The sequence below is a fragment of the Macadamia integrifolia genome, chromosome 4 (assembly GCF_013358625.1).
Source record: "Macadamia integrifolia cultivar HAES 741 chromosome 4, SCU_Mint_v3, whole genome shotgun sequence".
NCBI classification, from domain to species: Eukaryota; Viridiplantae; Streptophyta; class Magnoliopsida; order Proteales; family Proteaceae; genus Macadamia; species Macadamia integrifolia.
Genome location: NC_056560.1, coordinates 4165604 through 4187403, shown reverse-complemented (window position 1 = coordinate 4187403; position 21800 = coordinate 4165604). Strand labels below are relative to the sequence as shown.

Genomic DNA, 21800 nt, shown 5'->3' with positions numbered 1-21800 from the left:
TCACAAAAGGGAGGATACATAAAAAACACCTGGGGAAGGGGAGAACAAACAACCAAAGAATAAATTAAAAAAACAAAACAATTGAGAAGTGAGTTACAACTCACAAAGGAGGATACAACAAAACTGGAAGGGAAGAAACAAAAGTCCAAAGGTGATAGTGAAATACAACAAAACTAAGGGGAGAGAAATAAAAGAAATATCTCAAGGATAGGCAAGATGCCTATTTCTAATAGTGTCAGGGCACACAGAACAACTGAGAAGAAGTCAATCTCAAGATTAATGATTGTACTATTTTAGTAAATGTGCGATTAATATATCAGAAAATCCCTATTTATAATAGGATTTAAAATGACAACTCATAATAATCCCATTATACCATGTTTGATGATTTATAAGAACGTGTAAAATCAAGAGTATTGAGTTCTTAGTTTCCTCATTCTATTTGAGTTTTATCTTAGTAGTGAATAAAATACTCAAGCGTGTTGTGGAATATGTAAAAATCAGTAGAAGCCACTAGAATCTGATTTTTGAGTCGAGGTAGGAGTTGGAGTAAGAAAATCCCATATAAAGGAACACAGGGATTAATACTGTAACAGCTGTTCATTTGCTACTTAAATTTTGTTATCTGGGAGAAAAGCTCTAAATGTAAAAGCTGTTTTTGCTGCTATTACTGCTCGTAGTTATAATTTTCCGCTGTTATTGTGTTTCTTCAGGTACCTTTCGCTGGTTTTGTGGTGCTTTTTAATCATATATTTGCATTACATTGTAAAAAAGAAAAGAATTATTAAATGCAACGAATGAGAAGATAATTTTGATAGTTCTTTCAAACATGTCTATAAATTATTTTCAGCGAGATTACAGTTACAGTTCCTTCAAAAAAAAATTCTCACGATATCAATGAAAAAGTTTCTGGTTTGATAGCTGTTAACTAACTAGTTTACATAGCAGACAGAATACTGGACCGGTACATGTACATCAATGACACAACAAAGGTCTCGAACACGAGAACTCTCCTTGAAACGGAAAAGCTCGGATCTAAAGAACTTTATATTAAATTAAATAATAAAGAAAAGGCAAAAGCAAAAGAATGCAAGTTAGTCAAACGGTGGAACTCACGTGCAAAATAAGGAGAAGATCCGCTGTAAGCAAGAACAAGATTCGCAGCACCTTCTCCTCTGTAAATCCAGTTGGCTGCATCTTTCTCCTCTAAAACAACCTCCATGGATTCAATAGCTCCCCTGCAATGCCGTCCACAAAAGGATCAAACTCGATCAGAGAAGATGTTGAAAAGATCAATTAGGGAGGGGAAATCAAATTTAAGAGACGATTAGAGTTCGTTATTAACTTTGATGTCTCCGGCGTCGATAATGAACCCTAATTTTCACGATGAGACACAAATCCGCAAACGAAGAAGAAAAGGTTTCGAGGAAAGGAAATACAGAGCAATCGGTGGATGATTTCGTAATCTCACCTTTTTCTCGCTGCGGTTTTCTCTCTTACTAATTGCTGTTCTTCACAGCCCTTGCCTGGTTATGAGAGACGGAGGGAGAGGCAAAGCTGAGGGACAGTGACGAGTGATACCGATGACTGTAGCTGCGGCCTGCGAGTACTCCGCTGAGTTGTTTTGCCATTTGATTCCAGTTCGGAAAAGGAGAAAGGGCCAAGGGGATCGCCTGTGGCGCGTACGATACAGAAAAATTATTCTATTCCTTAAAGTAAAACAATCCAATCAGGATGCAGATTGACGCATCCTTTCTTATACTCTCAATCCCAACAAATAAACCGTCTTAACGGAAAGATAGGCATATTTCTTCATATATCCATCCGAGAAAGGGGTTTCTCTACCAAGTACCACTTATCAAGTTGGTTCGAGAAATCGGATAGGATTTCAGATGGCGTGGACTGAAATAGAAAGGCAGACATTTGAGTTTAGGGCTTGTAACAAGTTTGTTGCTCATCAATTGGGCTACTCCTTATGTTTAAGAAGTATCATATAGATAATTATATATATCAAAGATGAGGATGTTACGATGATGTGTGACAAAATTAGGTAGGATAAAGTAAAGAGTGATCATATTAGATTTGATTTTGGAGTTATTCCGATTAATGATAAATTCGAGAAAATCGTTTGAGATGGCATTATCATGTTCAACAGAGACTTTGGGATGCACCAATAAAGAACAATGTTCTAATTCAAATTGAAAGAGCTAAAAGAGCTAGTGGAAAACTTAAAATGACTTTTGGAAAAATGATGAGAAAATATATGCATATATTATTTAGCCCTTGTCCCAGGTATAACCTCAAATATAACTAATTAATAGATTGTGATCCATATAGCCGACCCCACTTAGGTGAAATTTTTATGAATTATTGTTGTATGCTCCTTTCCTTTTTCCTTTTTGCTTTGATTGGATCCATGTAGCCAACGCTATATAGTTATGAGAAGATAGTAGTAGGTGTTGTAAATCTTCATTTCTCTTGTCATGGGAATGCAGTTTTTTTATTATTGTGTTGTTGCATGGAATGCAGTTTTATGGCCAAGAGTAGGAGGGGTTTAGTCTCGTTTCGGTTGGCATGGTTTTATGAATTAGTATATCAGCTAATTTGTATCGGTATTTGAACGTTTGATACTGACCAATATATGTCATTATTGGTATTGATGGATTTCAGAATTGACCGATACCTAATCCGATATCGAAAACTAAATCCACATCGATGGAATGTGCAATTATCACTTTATCAGTACCGGTATCGATTTCAAAACTGATTGATACCTGATATAGTGTGCACTAAAATCATATCGGTTGGATAATGTGGGCTTATTGGGATTATGATATCCTTTAAAGAGTCTCTTCATAAAAAGGTTGAACTATTTAACCAGATCTAGCAGCGAAGTCCTTTCAAATCTAAAGAAAGAGGATTAAATACCTTTAATTTGGTCATTTTCTAGACAAGGAAGGCTTAACACTATCTTCATGATTTCGATCATCACCTACGATAAAAAGGAAAATTTGATCTGTCTTTTCATTCAATCTGCTTTGATTTTATATAGTTGGATTGAAGGAAAAAAGAATTTCCTATCCTATTAGTGCAATGAAGTATTCAACTGTAGATGAATGAGAGGGCCCTGATATGTTTCAAATCCATAGTAAATACGCATTTAATATGTTTATATTATTCATATATAATACGTTATATATATGTGATATTAAGAGAATGGGGGAGTATTCTTTGTTTGGGAGCGTGATTCCCTTGTTTGCGTGAGATTTACTTAGTGCACCCTTTTGATTTAATCTATGGGAGCAAATAGGCCATTTTATAGGATGGAGGAGAGATACAGACACAAGAACACAAACATAGAAGCTATGCACTAGGACAAATACGTAAAAGATTTTAAGACTACAATAACTCTTGAATTTCTATTGTTACCAGGTTTAAGACCAATCATATGATATATCATTATATCATATTAATTAATATGATTAATATGATGAGATGATTTTTTTTATGAGAAATAAAAATCAAATTAATTCTTAAAAAATAAACTTATGTACATTATTGTTTTCAACTCTAGAAAGCTTGGCCAATCTATCAGCTACTGAAATTAACTTCCTATCCTTTTTAACAAACACTAATTTTGAGGCCTTTACAGAAGTTGAAATATATCACATAGGACATTGAAGATATCCCAAGGCCATGGCTAATGTCCATCATTTTTGAACCAAGAAATCATCAAATTTTCACAATCAGACAAAACCTCTACTGCTTGCCATCCTTGATATAAAGACCCCTACTATTCGATTTATGTGCATTTCCTGTAATACTATGATTCAAAGAAACTACAAGGAAACAAGATTTATAAAATAACGATTAAAGAAACTCATCCTGCATCTTTTGTGTGCTGTGGAGGTCCAAACTTTCAAAACAAATTGTAACTTGTCTTCCACAATTTGAAAACCTCTGGTATTCAATTAATGACATGCCAACCACCTCCAAAGAGGGACCATTTGAAGATTAGGAATAAGAACAAAATCATGAAACCAACGAGAAATATCTCCTGGAAAAAGGATTAGGCTTAGAGTTCCAAAAACATAACTCTATTTCGTTGGAACCACACAAAATAAGAAGTAATGGCCACATAGTAAGATGTGGCAATTATGACCATTGGACAAAATAGATACCGTGTCATATCATAGTTCCAAAATCAAGTCATACATGCATGCACTTTCTTCTATTATCCTACTTGTCCAGAACTTGTTGCACTGAAAATCTATATCGATTAGTAAGGGACTAAGAGACCTTGGGATTTACATATCCAATGTTTGGGTCCCATCTGACATCCACAAGAGAGTTGACGAAATAATTCTTACCTTTAATCTAATAGGTGGATCTTACAAAGATTAAAATTTCTTTCACCCCTTCTTTTCTTTGCTTGGTGATGATATGTGACCTTGTAATTGGACTCGTGTATTATCATTAACTCTCACTCTCTATTTTACATAAAAATCAAAATATTAGTATCATGCATGTGTCATCGATACCCAATATATAGTGATATCATAGTGGTGGTTGTACACAAACTTTAAACTACACCAACCCATACCAATCCGACGGTACCAATGCTTATGGTGAGAGAATTCCTTCTTCAGCACAAGTGAAGGGAATCTGGTCCATGACCTTTATGGTGCCTTCTCCACACCTATGGTGCCTTCTCCACAACAGCTAGAGAAATTCTGGTCTGCCCTGGCCCAGCCTGTATAAAATGTAACCCCGCCACTTGGCCTCATCATGCAGCCCATGGACGGGCCTTGTTTTTATGTTTTAGACCTTAAGGAAACTCCACAAGTTGCAATCTTTTGAATGACCGATTTTAGGAGATAGAACATTGGGACCACACATACTCTTTCTTCTATCATTAGGAAGAATTTTGTACTGCGTTCGATCTGTATTCTAGTTTGATAATGTATTTTAAGAAATCATATCAAACTTAATATTAATTTTAAAAAATTCATTATATAATTTGTTAAGTTTATCTCAAATTCTTGACCTGTTCTGACATTTTGGAGGTAACCTAAGTGCGAAGTTTTCTGAGAACTGGCATGGTTCGGCCTGATCGACGTGACTCTGTGGATCAACCCGCGACATAAACCCGATCGACCATAGCCCGATGGATCAACCCATGATTTAGAGGAGTATATAATTTACTATCGTCTTGTTGAGCAAGTCATTGTAATTTGAGGGTTTTTCGAATTAGGGCTTCAGAGTGAGTTTTCTTACCGTTGCTTGAGAGTAATTTCTCTTTTACATAGTAAAACTTTTTTTCTTCGCCCGAAGACGTAGTACACCAAGTCGGTGTGTGAAACTCGTTAAATTTCTACATTGTGCAGATGTGTTTTTGTTTCTTTCGTATTTGTTAGTGTTTGCTCTGACATAATTTTAAATATTTCTAAGTATAATTATATAGTTCATTATCTTTAACCATGATTTAGGGTTGAGATATTCATAAGTTAATGTGTTCGAGATCCAAAAAATCTTAAAGCTAAGAAGATGAAATGACAAATATATGTTAAATAAATAATGGATTTAATTGTTTTAGAGCATAGGGAACAACTAAGATTGTGTCTCATATCATTTATTGGAATGCATCCAAAAATACATACCAAACGCAACCTTAGTTAAATGAGCTGTAGAGTTGCATTCACTGTGTATGGTAGTTATGCATTCATGCTCCACTACTCAAATGTACTGCCATTATGTCCAACCTCAAAGCATAAAAAGCTTGGTAGAAACTTCAACGGCACATCATATCAGAGTTGGGCAGAATGGGCACCAACCTTGCATGCGAGACTACATAAAGCCCACTATCTCAATGGAGTCATTTCAGTCTTTCTATCTTCCAATGGGCTTTGCTAAGTGGAACCCTATATAATACCATGTGCTACCAGACTGGACTGAAAGAAATAAATTTCTACCGTTCAATGATGTACCGTGTGGCGTGTGCTGCCATCAACAAAGCTTGGAAGCCTGGATTTCTGGAACTCCACCAGCCATGAGGCCATGACCCAACAACTAGGCAACAAAAAAACTACATTATTGTCAAACGCATTATGTACATGACAGGAAGAGAGAAGAAGCCCAAAGGAAACAAGGAAAAGAAAAAGGTCAAAAGGAGAAAAAATTAATAAAATGAAAAACAACACTCCTAAGGATGGTTTGTGCTCCTCTTTCTGTGGTGTATATCGAATTGAGCCATCCACATCAATGAAAAAAAAAAAAAAATCAGATCTCTCCCTTCCTATTTGGGTTTTTGTTTGGTGAAATCCCTATTTGGGTTTTTGATAAGACTTAAAGTGTGTGCATGCTTGATTAAAAAAAATTTATCCATATTATTTGAAATGAGAGGATGAAAGTTTACCATGAAATTGATAATGGAATATGGGGATTGCACGCTTAGAAGTACCATAAAACTGTATTATGATAATTCTGATTATTAAATATATAGGGTTCTAATATCATATTAGAAGGTTTAATTTAAAATTCTAAGTTATTTTATTTTATTTTATTTTATTTTCTTATCATGTTGCAATGATAGGTTTATGTGTCAATTTTTCTCCTTAAATTCAATATTCTTTTGAATTTTCTTTATTCTTTACTATCAATTAAATGATAACCAAACTAACCCTAAGGGTCTTAGACAAATAGATTGAGCTCCTTAAATATATGAAAACATTAGAAGAAGAAAAAACCGATATGAAAACTATAACTTCTCACATCAAAACAAGTCTAATTAAACCTTATTAAAATAATGCTTAAATTATTTTGAAGACAAATTGCATTCAAAGAACAGGAGTTGTTGAAGCTGAGATCACAAAGAGCAAATTCCAATAGGTTTGAGACATATCCACTATAACATATATGCTATGAGTCCTAGTGTTGAGACATATACACTAAGTACAATACCAATCTTCATGAAGATTCCAAGGTGTTATTATGGTCTCATATCAATTATATGAGGGGGATAATCCCATATCTATTTTCAGAGGAAATTGATATGGGTTGATATGATCTTGGGTCTCCTCAACCTTGTAAGTCGATTGATATGGTCTTGTGTCCCATATCAGCCATATGGGGTTAAGTTCTTTCAGGACCATATCTTTGATATTAGAGCATTTGATCCTCATCTTAACTGCGTGTAAAAAAGAACAACCTAATGTTAGAGTGAGTGTGGCCATATGATGAATATCGGATTTGAGTACCATATCCACAGTTACAGCCTAGAACGGAGTCAGATTTCCTTAAAAACAGGCTACATGATCCAGAGTTACAGCCTGGAGATATAGGTTACAAGGTACAAGATAAGAAGTTAGGTAGGAATAATAAACATGGAAAGAAAGTAGCAAGCAATCTTCTTGAGTAATATTTGATTATTCCTTTGGGTGAATCGGTTTCCTTTATTGAGGTATTGGATTCATTGCCAGCTAACACATCCTGCATGTGTGTCGATGTTATCTCTTAGGGTGATCTGATGATTCTTTTCATTGCGAAATGTGCTGATTCATACTCTGATTCTAAAGTTAAGATGGAATCTGATAGATTGAATTAGATTGGAATCGACAGGATCCGATACTGATCTTGATCCTGATCCCAGTTTACCTTTTTTTTTGGTGGGGGGGACCGTGGGAAAGGGGGGAACACTCAGAAATGGGGAACTATAAGCTAATTAAGTCACACCATGCACGCTACTCCACAACAGCGCTTGCCTTTCGCGAAGCCATGCACCATAATTTCCCTGATGACGAATTCAAACCCAATAGATTCAGGGAATCTCTTGGCACAATGCCCTCCTTCCATGGAACGGTTTGGATTTATCTAACCGGCATGACACGTGTACAGATAGGATGGAGGGTTTTCATCACTTTTTTTTTTATGAATTGGATAATTGGATTAGGATTTGAAAAATCAAATCAAATATACTGATTTGGTTCGATCCGGACAGGAATCGGCAAAGGCAGATCTCGTGATTCGGGTCGGACCAATCTAATCCGGAAAAACAATGGCTTAAGGATTTTTGACCCATTTTGGCCAATTCTCATCGGACAGACCGATACAGATCTCGAATCCCGTTTTCTAAAATCGGCATAAGGAATACCCTTTCCTTATAAAAGCAGGAAAAGGCATCTCCAGAACACTTAGCATATATGTACTTGATCGAGAAGGACGTCTGTTTGAACTTCGAACTTAAATGTCCAATTTTGGTAGTTTTCCACTTCAACTTTCCGTATCTCTCCCTCTTACAAACCTCTCTCTCTCTCTCTCACACAAGTCTCAATCTCTCCCCACTTCAAAGATACACACAACGAGCTATAAAAGCTGATAAACTGAGTTGAAACCCAAGCACTGAAAAAGAAAAATTCTTCCATAGCTTTTTCATTTTTAGGATTACAACTCCAAGCATGGATATTGAGAAAGTCTTCCACATGGTAGGAGGAAATGGAGAGACAAGCTATGCTGCTAATTCATCACTCCAGGTCTCTCTCTCTCTCTCTCTCTCTCTCTGTTGATTGATTGTCTTTGTCTGTGAAATTCATCCATAGTTAGATATCAATGGATTTTTGAAATTGATTTATCCAGAAAAGGGCCATCGATTTGGTGAAGCACATAACAACAGACTCCATTGTGGATCTTTATCTTGCAACGACTCCACAAAAAATGGCTATAGCAGATCTTGGCTGCTCGTCCGGTAAGAATACATTATCGATGATCGGAGAAATCATCGATGCCATCGACAGAGCACGTCGTAAGCTTATGGTAACCAACAAGAATACAGAAATCCAAGTATTCCTGAACGATCTTCCGTCCAACGATTTCAACTCCATCTTCTCGGCATGGCCAGATTTCTGTAGAGAGAAGCTCAATAGTAAATGTAACGGACGAAACGATAGGTCGCAGAAGCCGCCATTTGTTTGCATAGCAGGAGTTCCGGGCTCTTTCTACGGAAGACTTTTCCCCAGTGACAGCTTGCATTTCATTCATTCCTCCTTCGGTTTGCATTGGCTCTCTAGAGTAAAGTCTTTTGACCTTTCTATTTAGCTATTCTTACGTGTACAAGAAGTTTTTTTGGGGTTAAAAAGGGAAATTGAATTATTTATTTATTTTTTTGCAAATTAAAAACTGATTTGAAATCCCCCGAGTACGTTCATTTCTAGGTATAATTCATATACCGTCCTTTTTGTTACCATAAATACCCCTTTTCTCTCTGTAAATAACAGTGAGTGAGATAGGTGTTCGATTCCAAAATCTATGGTATATGTAGGGGATTGCAACTTATTAAAACCAGCCTTAAATCGCTCATGGCATGGGTGAGCTTAGTGATGCAAGCCTCGATGATCATCTGCGGTATGCGCAGTGTAACAAATCTTCATGTTTCGTGATAATATGTGTGTTTTTCCTTTAATAAATGTCCTTCTAAGCATTCTTAATGGCAATATAGAAGAGCATTTACGAAAAAGGAAAAGAGAAAAACATATGTGGTCATAATAAGTTATGTATGAAGTCTTTCACTTATGTGGAACTGATCCAAACAACCTTAACTTGCTTGCTTGCTCACTCAACCAAATAACATGACTAGGGAGATATCTGTCTAATGACATTTATTTAAAGGAGAAGATTTTCTAAGCAATCGGCATAAGGGAATCCCTCAAAGGGTTGTGCCAAAATGATATCGATCATAGGAGGGCAATGAGGTCATTTCATATGAGGAGAGAGATTGACACAAAGGTGTTAAGGTATCCTATCCCATGCCAATAGTTCAGAAAACCTTTTCTTTTTATTTAAATGGGAAAAGTTTTTCTGAGTCACTAGGGTACATAGGATACACTAGCACCTTTTTGTATATCTCTCTTCTTTCCATGAAATGACCTTACTGCCCTCCTATGTAAGATAATTTTTGTGCATCTCATTGTTGTGCTCCTTTATGCAGTCAACTTGGAAAACACTCTCCCTATTTAAATATAGTACCCAATAAATTCACTCACTCACTGGGAAGGAAGAACCCCTTCATCATTCTCTTTGATTCCATATGATTGGACAAAGGAAGATGTTTTTCCACCTAACAGGGGATGGAAATCAATGATAATATAGTAATCCAATCACAATGCCACATCACCAATGATGAAGGGATTCATCCTTATCCATGGAGTGAAAAGAAATTTAATCCAATTTAAATATGAGAATTGATATTTAATTATTGAAATACCCCTAGATACAACGTTTTTTCCATGCATCAAGTATACCGCATGGATTGTAAAAGCCAATGGGAATGGCTTTTTGCCTTTTCCTTTACCAATGGTCAACGGAGAATTTCTTCACCCATCACCCTTATTTCTCTATCAGACACTTCGGACACTCAAACCCAGTTTCAAGAGTTCAACTAGGGAAAGGAATTATGACCATCCATTGACAGGGAATCTCTTCACTGTGGGGCCAAGACAAGCCCATGGCTGGCAACAAAATCCATTGGCATTCACGGGCTTACCATATAAACATGCACAGGCTCTCAATCACAGGTGGGCTTCGGTGGCAGGGCTTTGCTGCCCATTTCTAGCTCTGCATAGACAAGCTCCGTCCTATAGTGTAAACACGGACGATGGAGTGACGAACTACTCACTAATTAAAACTTTTACGAAAATATTGAAGCCAAGACTAATTATCAGTACTAATTGAACGACGATGGTTTTTATTAGGTTCCTCCAGCAATATACGACGAGAACGGCAAGTCTATTAACAAAGGGAAGATATACATATCGGAATCCAGCCCTCCATTGGTATCAGAAGCCTACTTGATGCAGTTTCAGGAGGACTTCTCTTTGTTCCTCCGATCAAGATCTCTAGAGCTCAAATCCGGAGGACGCATGGTGCTAATCTTGTTGGGAAGGACTGACCCACATCATACTCACAGTGCTAATTCTTTACTATGGGAGCTTCTCTCCCGTTCCTTTGCCATCTTAGTATCTCAGGTACTCACTCTTATAATTAAGTTTGAATTAAATTTTAATTCTGGAGGCATGGGGCCATGGGGGTGTCAAACGGGACGGTTCTAGGTGATTGGGATGGTTCTTTATCAGTTCGCATCCCAAGGGGCAATCCCTTTAATATTTAGTCGGGAGGGTGATATGCTTATTTCATTGGATAGAGGCAGCCAATTCACCCTCCCAATGTCTGGGCATAAGAGTTAACCCTTGTAACTAAAAGTCATGACTATTTGGGTAAAGTTTCAGGGAAGAAAGAGAGGGTCCAGATGTGACCTGTTTTCAGGACCCTCTCTCGTGTATTTAGTAGTCCATGTTAAATGGGTCTAATATATTGGTTCCGTTTCTAACTGGTTCCTTGTTGGGCTTTCAGTTCTAGATCTATTGGGAAACCTGTCTCAAAACCGTTCCATCCCATTCAAACGGTCCCAAAACCAGCTCGCAGAACTATCTCATTTAATAATGGGATGAGTCGATTTTGGGTTTTCTAATGGTTTAATTCCCGGTTTAGGACCAAAATTGACACCCTTGGTGACTGATCCATTGCTGGTGATTGAATGAATTGTTGATTATCATGTGTGCTTAGGGTGATATCGATGAGGAAAAACTAGACTCCTATGAGATACACTTCTATGCTCCTTCCAAAGAAGAGATAGAAGAAGAAGTGAGGAAAGAGGGTTCCTTTGCAATTGATCAGTTCGAGCTGTTTGAAGTAGAAAACAACATCGACAATGCAGCTGGCTCAACAGCAACTTATGGAACCACTGTGGCAACGACTGTTAGGGCTATTCAGGAATCATTGATCCGCCTCCACTTTGGAGAACACATCGTCGATGATTTGTTTGGAATCTATGGAAGATTAATTGACGAGGAAAAGGCTAAGGGGGAGATCAAGCCCGTCGCTTTTATTTTATCTATGAGAAAGAAGATTTGAATATCCATAGAAGAATTTAGATGAACTGCTGAAACTTACAAGTAGGTATAGGCTTTGCCGCTGTGGTACGGGACAATTAATGGGTCCAGGTTACCACTTGGCGGGGCTGGACCTACCATGTCCTGAGCTAAGCCTTTGGGCCTAAAGTGCAAGGCATCTGTTTCATTTCTACTTTTTAATTATTGTACTCCAAACCACTGAATGTGCGTGGTTCTATATCTAAATTCATGGTGTGCCTGTTATTTTAATTTAATCAGAAAAAGTTAAGAGTTGCTAAGGTCATGCTCTTTGAAGAGATTTATTTTAATTTATTTTTCTTGGGTTGGGGGTGAGGGGTTAAGAAAGCTCCCTGGTCATGTGGTAGTTCTTGAAATAAAAATTCCATTCATGTTGATGTTGTACGTGTTCTCATTGGCCTCTATGTTGGTGCAGCGGTTACGTAATCAGACAATGATCTCTTGCATTTTAATTTTTGTACAAAATTTTATCAAATTAGCAAGGAAGAAAAGTTTCCACTAATTTCATCATTCATAAAACAGTAGAAATTTTCAAGGAATAATATTTTTGCATCATTTTTTTCCCAAACAAACAAACAATAAGAAAATGTTTTTTTTTGTTTTCCATGTATTTCTAGCTAAACAAAAAAGGCCTAAGGTGACAAGATCTTCATATACACAACGTTAGAGCTCGAATATACAAATACGTAGCATCACAACTCCCATTAAATAGGGGTTGGGGAGATAAAAATTATTTAAATTAAGGCTGCAGGCTGAATTTTTTTGCATTCCTCCATTAAAATAACTTTTCATACAATGAATTCATCATACCAAATTCATGATGTTACGGTTTTTAATGATAATAGAAAAAATAAAGAATCCCAACAATTTGTATCTATTTATTACTCGAGCTAAAATCAATGTATATCTGTTTATGTGTGTGTTCGAGTTTTTGAGAATAGAAAAAATAAAGAATCCCAACAATTTGTATCTATTTATTACTCGAGCTAAAATCAATGTATATCTGTTTATGTGTGTATATACAAATTATGATGCATTACGTTGACCAAGACTAGAATTTGTGGTATGACAACTTTAGTTTGTACTGAGATTAGGGTTTACCTTCAAATTTCTTTGTAAATTTCTCTCATTTTGAAAAAAAGAGAATTCCGAAATATTTCATTTCAATGGTTGAAACAAACACCTGTTTACTTATTATTATTATTTTTTAAAGTTTGGAGATTTGGGATTTTTTGGTCTATTTCAGCCCTTTTCTAGCTATTAATTTGGTTGGGAAAAAATAAGTCCATTTACTTTCAAGATTCAACCCACTTTATAGTCCATTGCAATTTTCTCCAATGTCCAACATTATAGATGTTGTGTATTAATGCTGTTACAAGAAGAGATCGGCCTCTGCCCGAAAGCCAATTTAGAATTTTAGGGTCACAAAGGGCTATACAAGTATCAGCATCGGAAGGAGTCAATGGAGCTGCTGAGCCACATGCCGAATAGGAGATCAAGAAAATTAAAAGAACGGCAGGGGAGGAACATTATACTCTGTTTTTTTTAAGTTTGAGTCAATATTTAACTTATGGGAAAAGACTGAGTACATCACTTGCATAGTGCAAGCTAGTGCCCTCTATGTTTGTCTCTCTCTTCTCCATTGAAATAACCCTTATCTCACTTGTATGATGCCTTTCTTGAACCCCATTGGTGCCACGTGCTAGTTTGTTGTACGTGAGCTATGTGGCAAGCTATCCTTTTCCTCTAACTTTTTTACTCATATTTCTAAAAGATGTCCCGAAGATGTTGCTTAATTTGTTGTGCCTCCTTTTTATTTCCTTCATTCTTTCCTTTGCTTTTATTTTGCATTATCACATATCCGTGTAATTGACCCCATTGGGTTGAGATTTTTTTATTAATAATTTATCGCTCAAGCTGTCAATAGATTTGTAATCTTACTTTTTTACCCTTTTTTTAATTTCTAAAATTAGGGAAAGAGTTTGCTGCTACCAGATTGCGTAGCCTTGTTCTAGTGTGAGAACTAATGGGAGTACACAAGGGTATTTAAGGATAGGATTCTTCTCCATAGAACAGCCCATGGACAATTAGAGATTATATATATATATATATATATATATGAGAGATTATATGGACAGACCATTCATTTTTCCCCCGAAAATTATTTAATATAGTACTTATAATGCAAGGATTAAATGGTTTCTCATAAAGTAATCATTTGATGGTATTCAATAGGAGTGAAATGATAGGTTGATGGTGCCAAATTTTAAACACACCCACCCAGAGAGGACTAGAGGAGTTTATAATTTTTTAGAGCTTCTGCACCTATAGAGGTGTCATTAACTTGCTTTAGTGGGGAAACTCCCAAGTGAGTGCTTAGTGCTTACTTCATTCTTTGCTTTAGTGGGGAAAAGCGGAAAGAAACAAATCTCAAGTAAACGAAATAATAAGAACTCTTTGGGTCCCAAGTGAGTGCTTAGTGCTTACTTCATTCTTTGCTTTAGTGGGGAAAAGCGGAAAGAAACAAATCTCAAGTAAACGAAATAATAAGAACTCTTTGGGGTGGTTGTCGGCCAATACACAAACACACTAGCACATGGAGAATCGCTCCTGGCCGATGGGAATATCTGATAAGACGGATCATTGATACTCCATATATTCCCTATGCCGGTCCTCTTACCACCTTAATGCGGTTTATATAGACTCGTAAGATTCCGTTCCGTTCACCACATCGGAGTAAACCTTGGAACAAGAGAAGAAACAGAAGGAAAAAAAAAATGGTGGCTTGGGAAGTTGCAGCCGTCGTGGGCTGGGATCGAGGGTTTTGTATTGCCATCGCCATTATCGTGTGGTTGGTAGTGACGATGATGTTCATGAGGAGGACGTCATGGTGTCATCATCATCAGAATTCGACTCTAGCCATCCCACCTGGTAGCCTTGGGTTCCCTCTGATCGGAGAAACTCTGGATTTCTTGGCCGCCAGCCGTGGAAACAGAGGACTCTACGATTTCGTGCATTCTCGCCGTCTCCGGTAACTCCACCTCACCGTCTTTCACGATTCCGGTGACTGGTGTTGTAGTTTCTACTCTTTCTAAACCCTAATTCAATTTTGGATGCTTATTAGGTACGGAAGTTGCTTCAAGACCAATATATACGGAAGGACTCATATCTTCTTGTCGAGCATAAAGTCTGCAAAGACAGTTTTGATGAGCAACGATGAAGTTAGTTTCAGTAAGAGATACATAAGGTCGATTGCAGAGCTGGTGGGAAAGGAGAGTCTGCTCTGCGCTTCTCCTCAGGGACACCATAAATTACTCCGTGGCCGTCTCTCTGCTTTGTTCACCACCGATGTCGTCTCTCTCTTCGTCGAACGCTTTGACCATCTGGTTCTCACCACTCTTTCCCACTGGGAACGCAGGGAAACTGTCGTGGTGCTCCACGAGGCACTCTCGGTTCGTATCCATTTCCATATATATTACTACCCATTTCTTCAGTTTTAGGTGATAATAGTAAACCCGGCCCATACCCGGTCCACTATATTAATCCCTTGGCTTCGTTTTGATCCGGTTTTGGTTGTGTTGAATACCCGAAACCAAACCTTAAGGAAGTTTGGGTTTTGTCCGATGGATCCGGTATTTGTGTATACGAGGGCCCATAAACTTGAAAGTAATAAAGCCCATAAACAGCAAATCAAAGCCCATAACTTACTTTTACGGTCTTATGTAATGGAATGGCTATGCAGATTACTTTTAAGGCTATGTGTAGGATGTTGATGAGTATGGAAGATCCAGGTGAGCTAGAAACGCTGCAGAAGGATGTGACTCAAGTTTGTGAGGCAATGGTAGCAATCCCCTTGAAGCTACCTTATACCAGATTCTATAAAGGAGTTAAGGTAATCACATAAATTACTTAAAGTTTGAAAACCCTAATTAGCATTTCAATTAGTTTTTCTTATACAATATCTTCACAGCTTACACCATGACCACAAACCCACTTCATGGATGAGGTCACAGTGGTTGACATTAAATTCGTCACTTATTCATTGAAGTTTGAGCTTTTTTTTTGAGATACTATACACTAAAAATTAAAAAAATAATTAAATACTTGATTAGGCTGTGATTAGTTGCTTCTTTTGTGATTCATTTATGTTGATGATGGTGACCCAGGCACGAAAAAGAATAATGGAGACGTTGAGGAAGATGATTGAGCAGAGAAGGAAAGGTTTGGAACAACATGAAGATTTCATGAAAGCCCTATTAGTGGGGGAAGAATCTTCATCATCATCTGATAATGCATCAGTACCACTCACAGATATACAAATCCAAGACAATATATTGACAATGATAATTGCAGGTTAGGTTATAATAAGAATTATTAACTACTTATTTATAAGTAACTTTGTAAGCAATTGCTTTCAATAAATGATTAAAAATAAAACTGCACAGGTCAGGACACCACAGCAAGTGCAATGACATGGATGGTCAAGTACTTGGATGAGAACCAAGATGTTCAAGAGATGCTAAGGGTATGTAGAAGAGAAAGGATATATAATTTGATAACAACCCTTGTTCTCAATCTTATTTCCTATATTTACTTTTACTGAAATGTTACTTTGGTGCTACTTTGCTCAGGCTGAGCAACTCCAGTTAATTAGTAAAACTCCTTTTGGGTCTGTTCTTACAGTGGAAGATTTGAATGAAATGCCATATGCATCCAAGGTACAAGAATTTAATCACTTTTATTTTTTTCCCAGTTAAGCATTTTTTTTTATTCATTAATAAGTACTCAATTATGCATGTACAGGTTGTTAAAGAATCTTTAAGGATGGCATCAGTGGTTTCATGGTTCCCAAGAGTAGCACTCAGTGACTGTGAAGTTGAAGGTTAGGTTCCTTAGTATCCGTTTTGTGCAATTAAACTTATATAAACTAATAAATTGGAAGACTAATTCCTACAGGTTTTAAGATTAAGAAGGGTTGGATTGTTAACATTGATGCAAGATCCATACACTTAGATCCAACAGTGTATCATGACCCCAACAAATTCTATCCTTCTAGATTCGATGTAAGTTTTACTGCAGTGCTCCTACTAGCTACCTAGAATTGATATAATATGATCTTTTTCCTGATCTTTTGGGCCCTCAAACCTCAATGCATGCAGGATGAATCTAAACCATACAGTTTTTTAGCTTTTGGAATAGGGGGAAGGACATGCCTGGGAACGAACCTTGCCAAAGCAATGATGCTTGTCTTCCTACATCGTCTTGTCACAATGTACAGGTAAGTAGTGTCTGTAGTGTAGGTGTAGACTCCTTATAAATCTTAGCCAAAGATAAGGAGAGAGGTTTAGTACACTCCATCCATGCATGACCATGGACACAACGGTCTGATGAGGGCAAGGGGGTACACTACTATACTGTAGACCCACATCCTCATTCAAGTAGTGTGCATGACCGTGCATGATGTGATCGTGCACAAAACCTAAAAACAAGAAGAAAAAGATAAATACTCTATAAAGATAAAGTAAGGGGTGCCGCAAGTGTAGGATGCTGCGAGTGGTGTCATCTCGGTTAGTCAGTTTAAAACTCATACTATCTGTCTTTATGTTTTTCCTATTCTCTGTTTGAACATATTTTTAGCCGTCCTATTTGAATTTTGAGACTCTACTCAAGACCTGTGGTGAGTGTGGGTTTTTAGGAGCAATCATAATCTCACCAACTGTGCTAGGTAATTATTCTTTAACTGCCTCGGGGTTAGCATTGCTCCTGAGAGAGTGCTGAGAGATTAAGTCATTGATCAACACCCCTTGCATCATCTAGAAAGACACTTTTATTAGCCCATTATGTACTCTTTTCAGCCTAACAAGAAGTTTGTGGCCCTCCTAATGACCCCTTCCACCCCAAAAATTGAAAAAACTATAAACTGAACCGTTTAATAAATAGTCAGTTCGGTCATGGTTTTATTTGGACCAGTCTCAATTGGATGTGTCGGTGCAGACATGGAAATGACACCCCTGAAGGCTGCAATATGAGAGGCCCATACTATAGTACTATACTGCGGGTGCTATCTTCTTTTAGGGGTTGGGGCGCGTGGGCATTCACAAGGAGAAAAAGAATAAAGTGATCTTACAAAGGCTTAAAATATCTGTAAGTCACGGAGGAACAGTCCGTGGAAAAAGGCAAAAGAAGGTAGAGACGAGAGAGAATGACCAACATTAACGACACTCCTATTAGCAATGTAAAGATAACAAGACGCAAACTGAAGCTATAACCCTACAACCCAACAACCACCCTAGAATCCAACAAACAGTTTCTTTACTCCATACCACTTCAGATAAGCTCAGTCGTTTACCAAAAAGAAAAAAGCTCTCAGTCAGGAGTCAGGAGTCTCAGCCACTCAGGACTCCAAGATGTTGTAGGCTTGTAGCTCATAAGCCAAAAGAGAAACTCATAAGCAATAGCTGGCCAATGGGCCTTTATAGGGTTTAAGGATGGGAAAATTAAAAAAGGGCGTGCAGAGAGCACAAGGCTTGCTCCTCAGCCACTGCTTGAGTCTAGGGAGGGTACCCAGAGGCCGTTTCTTGACTGAAACCTATGATCATTTGATCATAATAGAGAAACATTATCATTACACTAGTATCCACCTTGGATGAGGAGATGAACTGATCGAGGTTGCTTCCATTGGGTGTCATCCCTTCAACAAGTTATGGTTTTTCTTCAACAATGCTACTACAATTGCACAGTTGATTTGCCAATGAAGTTGTTATCAGGTAAGGCTCTCCTATGTGTTGGGACTTGGGTAGATCTCATACTTAAAAGCTAATCTTAAATGATGTGAGTAGCCCAATGTGAAGATTTTATAACGACTTAGGAACCCTCACCTTAAATGGTTAACTTTTAAGTGTTAGAACTCACACTATGGTGCTTGGCCAGTCAGAACACTTGTAGAAATAATTAATTATCTAGTCATTAACAATTATGAGATGATTCTTATCAGGTGGAAAGTGATTGACCCGGACCCAAGTTTAGAGAAGTGGTCACTTTTTGCAAAACTGAGAAGTGGGTGCTCTGTGAGTGTGATGCCGCTGGCACCAAAATAACAAAACATAATATCAGCATCGGCAGTCAGAATTGGAACCTCATTTTCAAGTCCAATTAAGTTAATTGATCGATCAATGGCATTACCAGGAAACATTCAAAGAAGCTTCATCCTTTTAGTGAATGTATGTATATCAATATTGCATAAACATATCAGTATTGAGCTTTGAACTAGTCCAGGTTCTGAAGTTCCCTTAGACATGTTAACAACAACAATAATCAGCTTCAGTCTTGTATTTATGCTTGTTATATCTCATGTGTTAGATGGATATAGTCATCGCAGACCTCATGGAATTGTTGTAAACTATATTATAAGTCATTGGAAGTTGGAACATGCGTACCCCATCTCGATTTCTCTCTATTAATATATATTTAGATAACCTGTTTAATAGAAAGTAATTATACATTAACAAATTCAAACTTAGACAAGTGAAATGCAATGACTGACTGAAACTTTTATGGTTTACACTTGAAAAAAAAAAAAAATCAATCAATCAATCTAATTCACCCTATTATGTGCTGTTCTTTCCCATTTCTTTTTTTTTTTGGGACCAACCCCCGTTGCCAGTTGCCAGTTGCACAATGCTCTCTCTCTCTCTCTCTCTCTCTCTCTCTCTCTCTCTCTCTCTCTCTCTCTCTCTCTCTCTCATCATTGGACACAAATGGGCTAGCTCATAATTGCTTAACAGCAAAGAAAGTTCATAATTGGGTTCCCTTACTATTTCTTCCTTTCCTTGTTTATCCCTTATCCTCATTGTCTTCTTTTTTCATGGCAAGGCGCCTCTAGTTTTTTTTTTGACACTAGTGGTTCCAAATGAGAGAGAGTATAAATTTATGGGAATTTTAATCTGTTTTGCTTTCGCAACCAACATTGCCAACCCCAAATTTTAAGTTGGGGATCCGACAGATCAAAGATGGTTAGGTATGGTCCGTATGGATATACCTTAGGTAGGAGGGTCTTTAAGTAGGTGAGCCACAAAACTATATTTTTGCTCGGGTTGGGACATGTCCTTTAGTCCTTAGAACCCACACACGAGTTCATGAGTCCTTTTGGTTTTTGTATTCTTGTTTTTTTTAAATCACAACTAAAAGTTGCAAACTTTCATATAAATTCCATAATATGAAAAAGCCATTGTAGGATTGGCACCATCTCAGGACAAGGTTTAAGATGTCTCTTTCCCATTGAGACCAAGTCCCTTGATTTCACCAAGGAGTAAGGGAAAAAAAAAAATGAAAGGATGATATCATGTCATTATAGAGCTTCTCACAAAAAGGGGAAAAATCATATCAAGGTATAATTAACTTCATGAATCCCTTCTAGCACAAAATCCAAAAAAGTCTAGAGATCTAGAAATTCATGAAAATTAAGACATTTCACTCGGAAGGATCTGTTGAACCTACTTAAATGTAACCATTTATACTCCTTTAATTAATGATTTCAAGATATCCCATTAATCTACTCCTGATTCAGCAAATGTAGGTAGTATTCATGAACAACTGAGGGACAATCATAAACAGAACCACAATTGTGATGCATCAAATTCTTAGCTTAGTACTAAAACTTCGAATTACCTAGGTTCATGGTAAAAATTATTGAAAAAAAAAAAAAAAATCTTTCACCTCACTTCTCGTGAAGCTTACTAGATTGCCAAAGTTTTGATATCTGACATGCAGTCAGTGGGTTTCAAAGAAACCTACCTTCCTTCTTCCCACCAGAAAGTAAGAATTAAAAAAAAAAAAAAAATTAGAGGTATTTAGTCTTGGTATACTTGGGTAGGTCTCAAGGACGGATCAATTTTGTGACTTTCTGTATGAAAAAAATAGAGCTGCTTACAAGTAGTAGCAAAAGGTTTGTTTGTGTCTTTTCATTGTGGATGCTGTTGACTTTAACTCTTTAAAGAGAATCAATGCCCCCCAACCCCCCGGCCCAGAGGGAGAGAGGTTTTTTCTTTGTTTTATTTTGTTTGTTTCCTTCTCTCTCTCCCTTTTTTTTTTCACACTCATGGAAACCTGGACTCTTTGAGACCACTGATTTCTACATAATTTTTTTTGTTTTGGGCAGCTGGGCCAAGAATCCAGGGTTCAAACCTGGACTTGTGTCAACTTCTCAACCCCACAGAACATAATAATAAAACTTTACTGCATCTATGCAAAAGAAATGCTTATTTTTACAAATGGAATTTTATTTATTTAAAAAAAGTGGAGGTGGGTACTCACATATGTCCTTGACAGCTACTAAGCAGTAAATGGAAATGAGACAAAAATCAAAAAACAATCCCCATAGAGGCAAGAGACAAAGATATTATTGCCGGGGAAAAGTGACATGCAAGTTACTAGTCCATGGATAATGTTATTTCTATGGATATTACTTTCTCAGAATAGTATATTTTAAGAATACAGTATACGAATTGAAGAGCATTGTGTAACCACATAATGTGTACTTTATTAGCTCTAATATCCTTACTAATGAAAATCCTCAAGACAGGTTAAAAGAAAGGAGATCTCTAAATTAATTATAATAGAAACAAGAATTTAGATCTCATCCATCATTTCCAATAAGTGGAATCTATAGAAAAAGGGTTATAATTGAATATATATATATATGTAAGGAAAAATTAGTTTGAAAAGCTCTTTATAGGAAGTTTAGCTTTAGCATAAAGATGATATGATAAGGGTTGATACTGAAAATTAAACTGAGATTTTCAACTCAGCTAAGAGCTCTCTTCA

The 21800-nt window shown here is 37.0% G+C and overlaps 2 protein-coding genes and 1 pseudogene across 2 annotated transcripts; 2 read left to right on the top strand and 1 right to left on the bottom strand.

Annotated features, from left to right (window-relative positions):
• The window catches only part of LOC122075120, an 11596-nt pseudogene extending 9747 nt beyond the window's left edge, over positions 1-1849 (bottom strand).
• A 6348-nt stretch (positions 1850-8197) lies between these two features.
• On the top strand, positions 8198-12238 carry LOC122076217 (probable methyltransferase TCM_000336). The gene is made up of 4 exons (XM_042641540.1): positions 8198-8528; positions 8632-9063; positions 10743-11015; positions 11614-12238. The coding sequence occupies exons 1-4, from the start codon at positions 8454-8456 to the stop codon at positions 11959-11961; spliced, it is 1128 nt and encodes a 375-aa protein (XP_042497474.1). The 5' UTR covers positions 8198-8453; the 3' UTR covers positions 11962-12238.
• Positions 12239-14601: 2363 nt separating this feature from the next.
• LOC122076107 (abscisic acid 8'-hydroxylase 3) lies at positions 14602-19418 on the top strand. The gene is made up of 10 exons (XM_042641400.1): positions 14602-15009; positions 15103-15430; positions 15721-15870; positions 16145-16331; positions 16424-16503; positions 16610-16696; positions 16782-16860; positions 16935-17041; positions 17138-17256; positions 18973-19418. The coding sequence occupies exons 1-10, from the start codon at positions 14756-14758 to the stop codon at positions 19073-19075; spliced, it is 1494 nt and encodes a 497-aa protein (XP_042497334.1). The 5' UTR covers positions 14602-14755; the 3' UTR covers positions 19076-19418.
• The last annotated feature ends 2382 nt before the right edge of the window (positions 19419-21800 follow it).

Bases quoted from the DNA above. Each gene is read 5' to 3' on its own strand.
- LOC122076107 (XM_042641400.1), top strand. From the start codon at position 14,756: ATGGTGGCTTGGGAAGTTGCAGCCGTCGTGGGCTGGGATCGAGGGTTT. The intron at 15,431-15,720 runs GTTCGTATCCAT...ATGGCTATGCAG, and splicing joins TGCTCCACGAGGCACTCTCG to ATTACTTTTAAGGCTATGTG. The intron at 17,257-18,972 runs GTAAGTAGTGTC...GATTCTTATCAG, and splicing joins CGTCTTGTCACAATGTACAG to GTGGAAAGTGATTGACCCGG.
- LOC122076217 (XM_042641540.1), top strand. From the start codon at position 8,454: ATGGATATTGAGAAAGTCTTCCACATGGTAGGAGGAAATGGAGAGACA. The intron at 9,064-10,742 runs GTAAAGTCTTTT...GGTTTTTATTAG, and splicing joins GTTTGCATTGGCTCTCTAGA to GTTCCTCCAGCAATATACGA. The intron at 11,016-11,613 runs GTACTCACTCTT...ATGTGTGCTTAG, and splicing joins TTGCCATCTTAGTATCTCAG to GGTGATATCGATGAGGAAAA.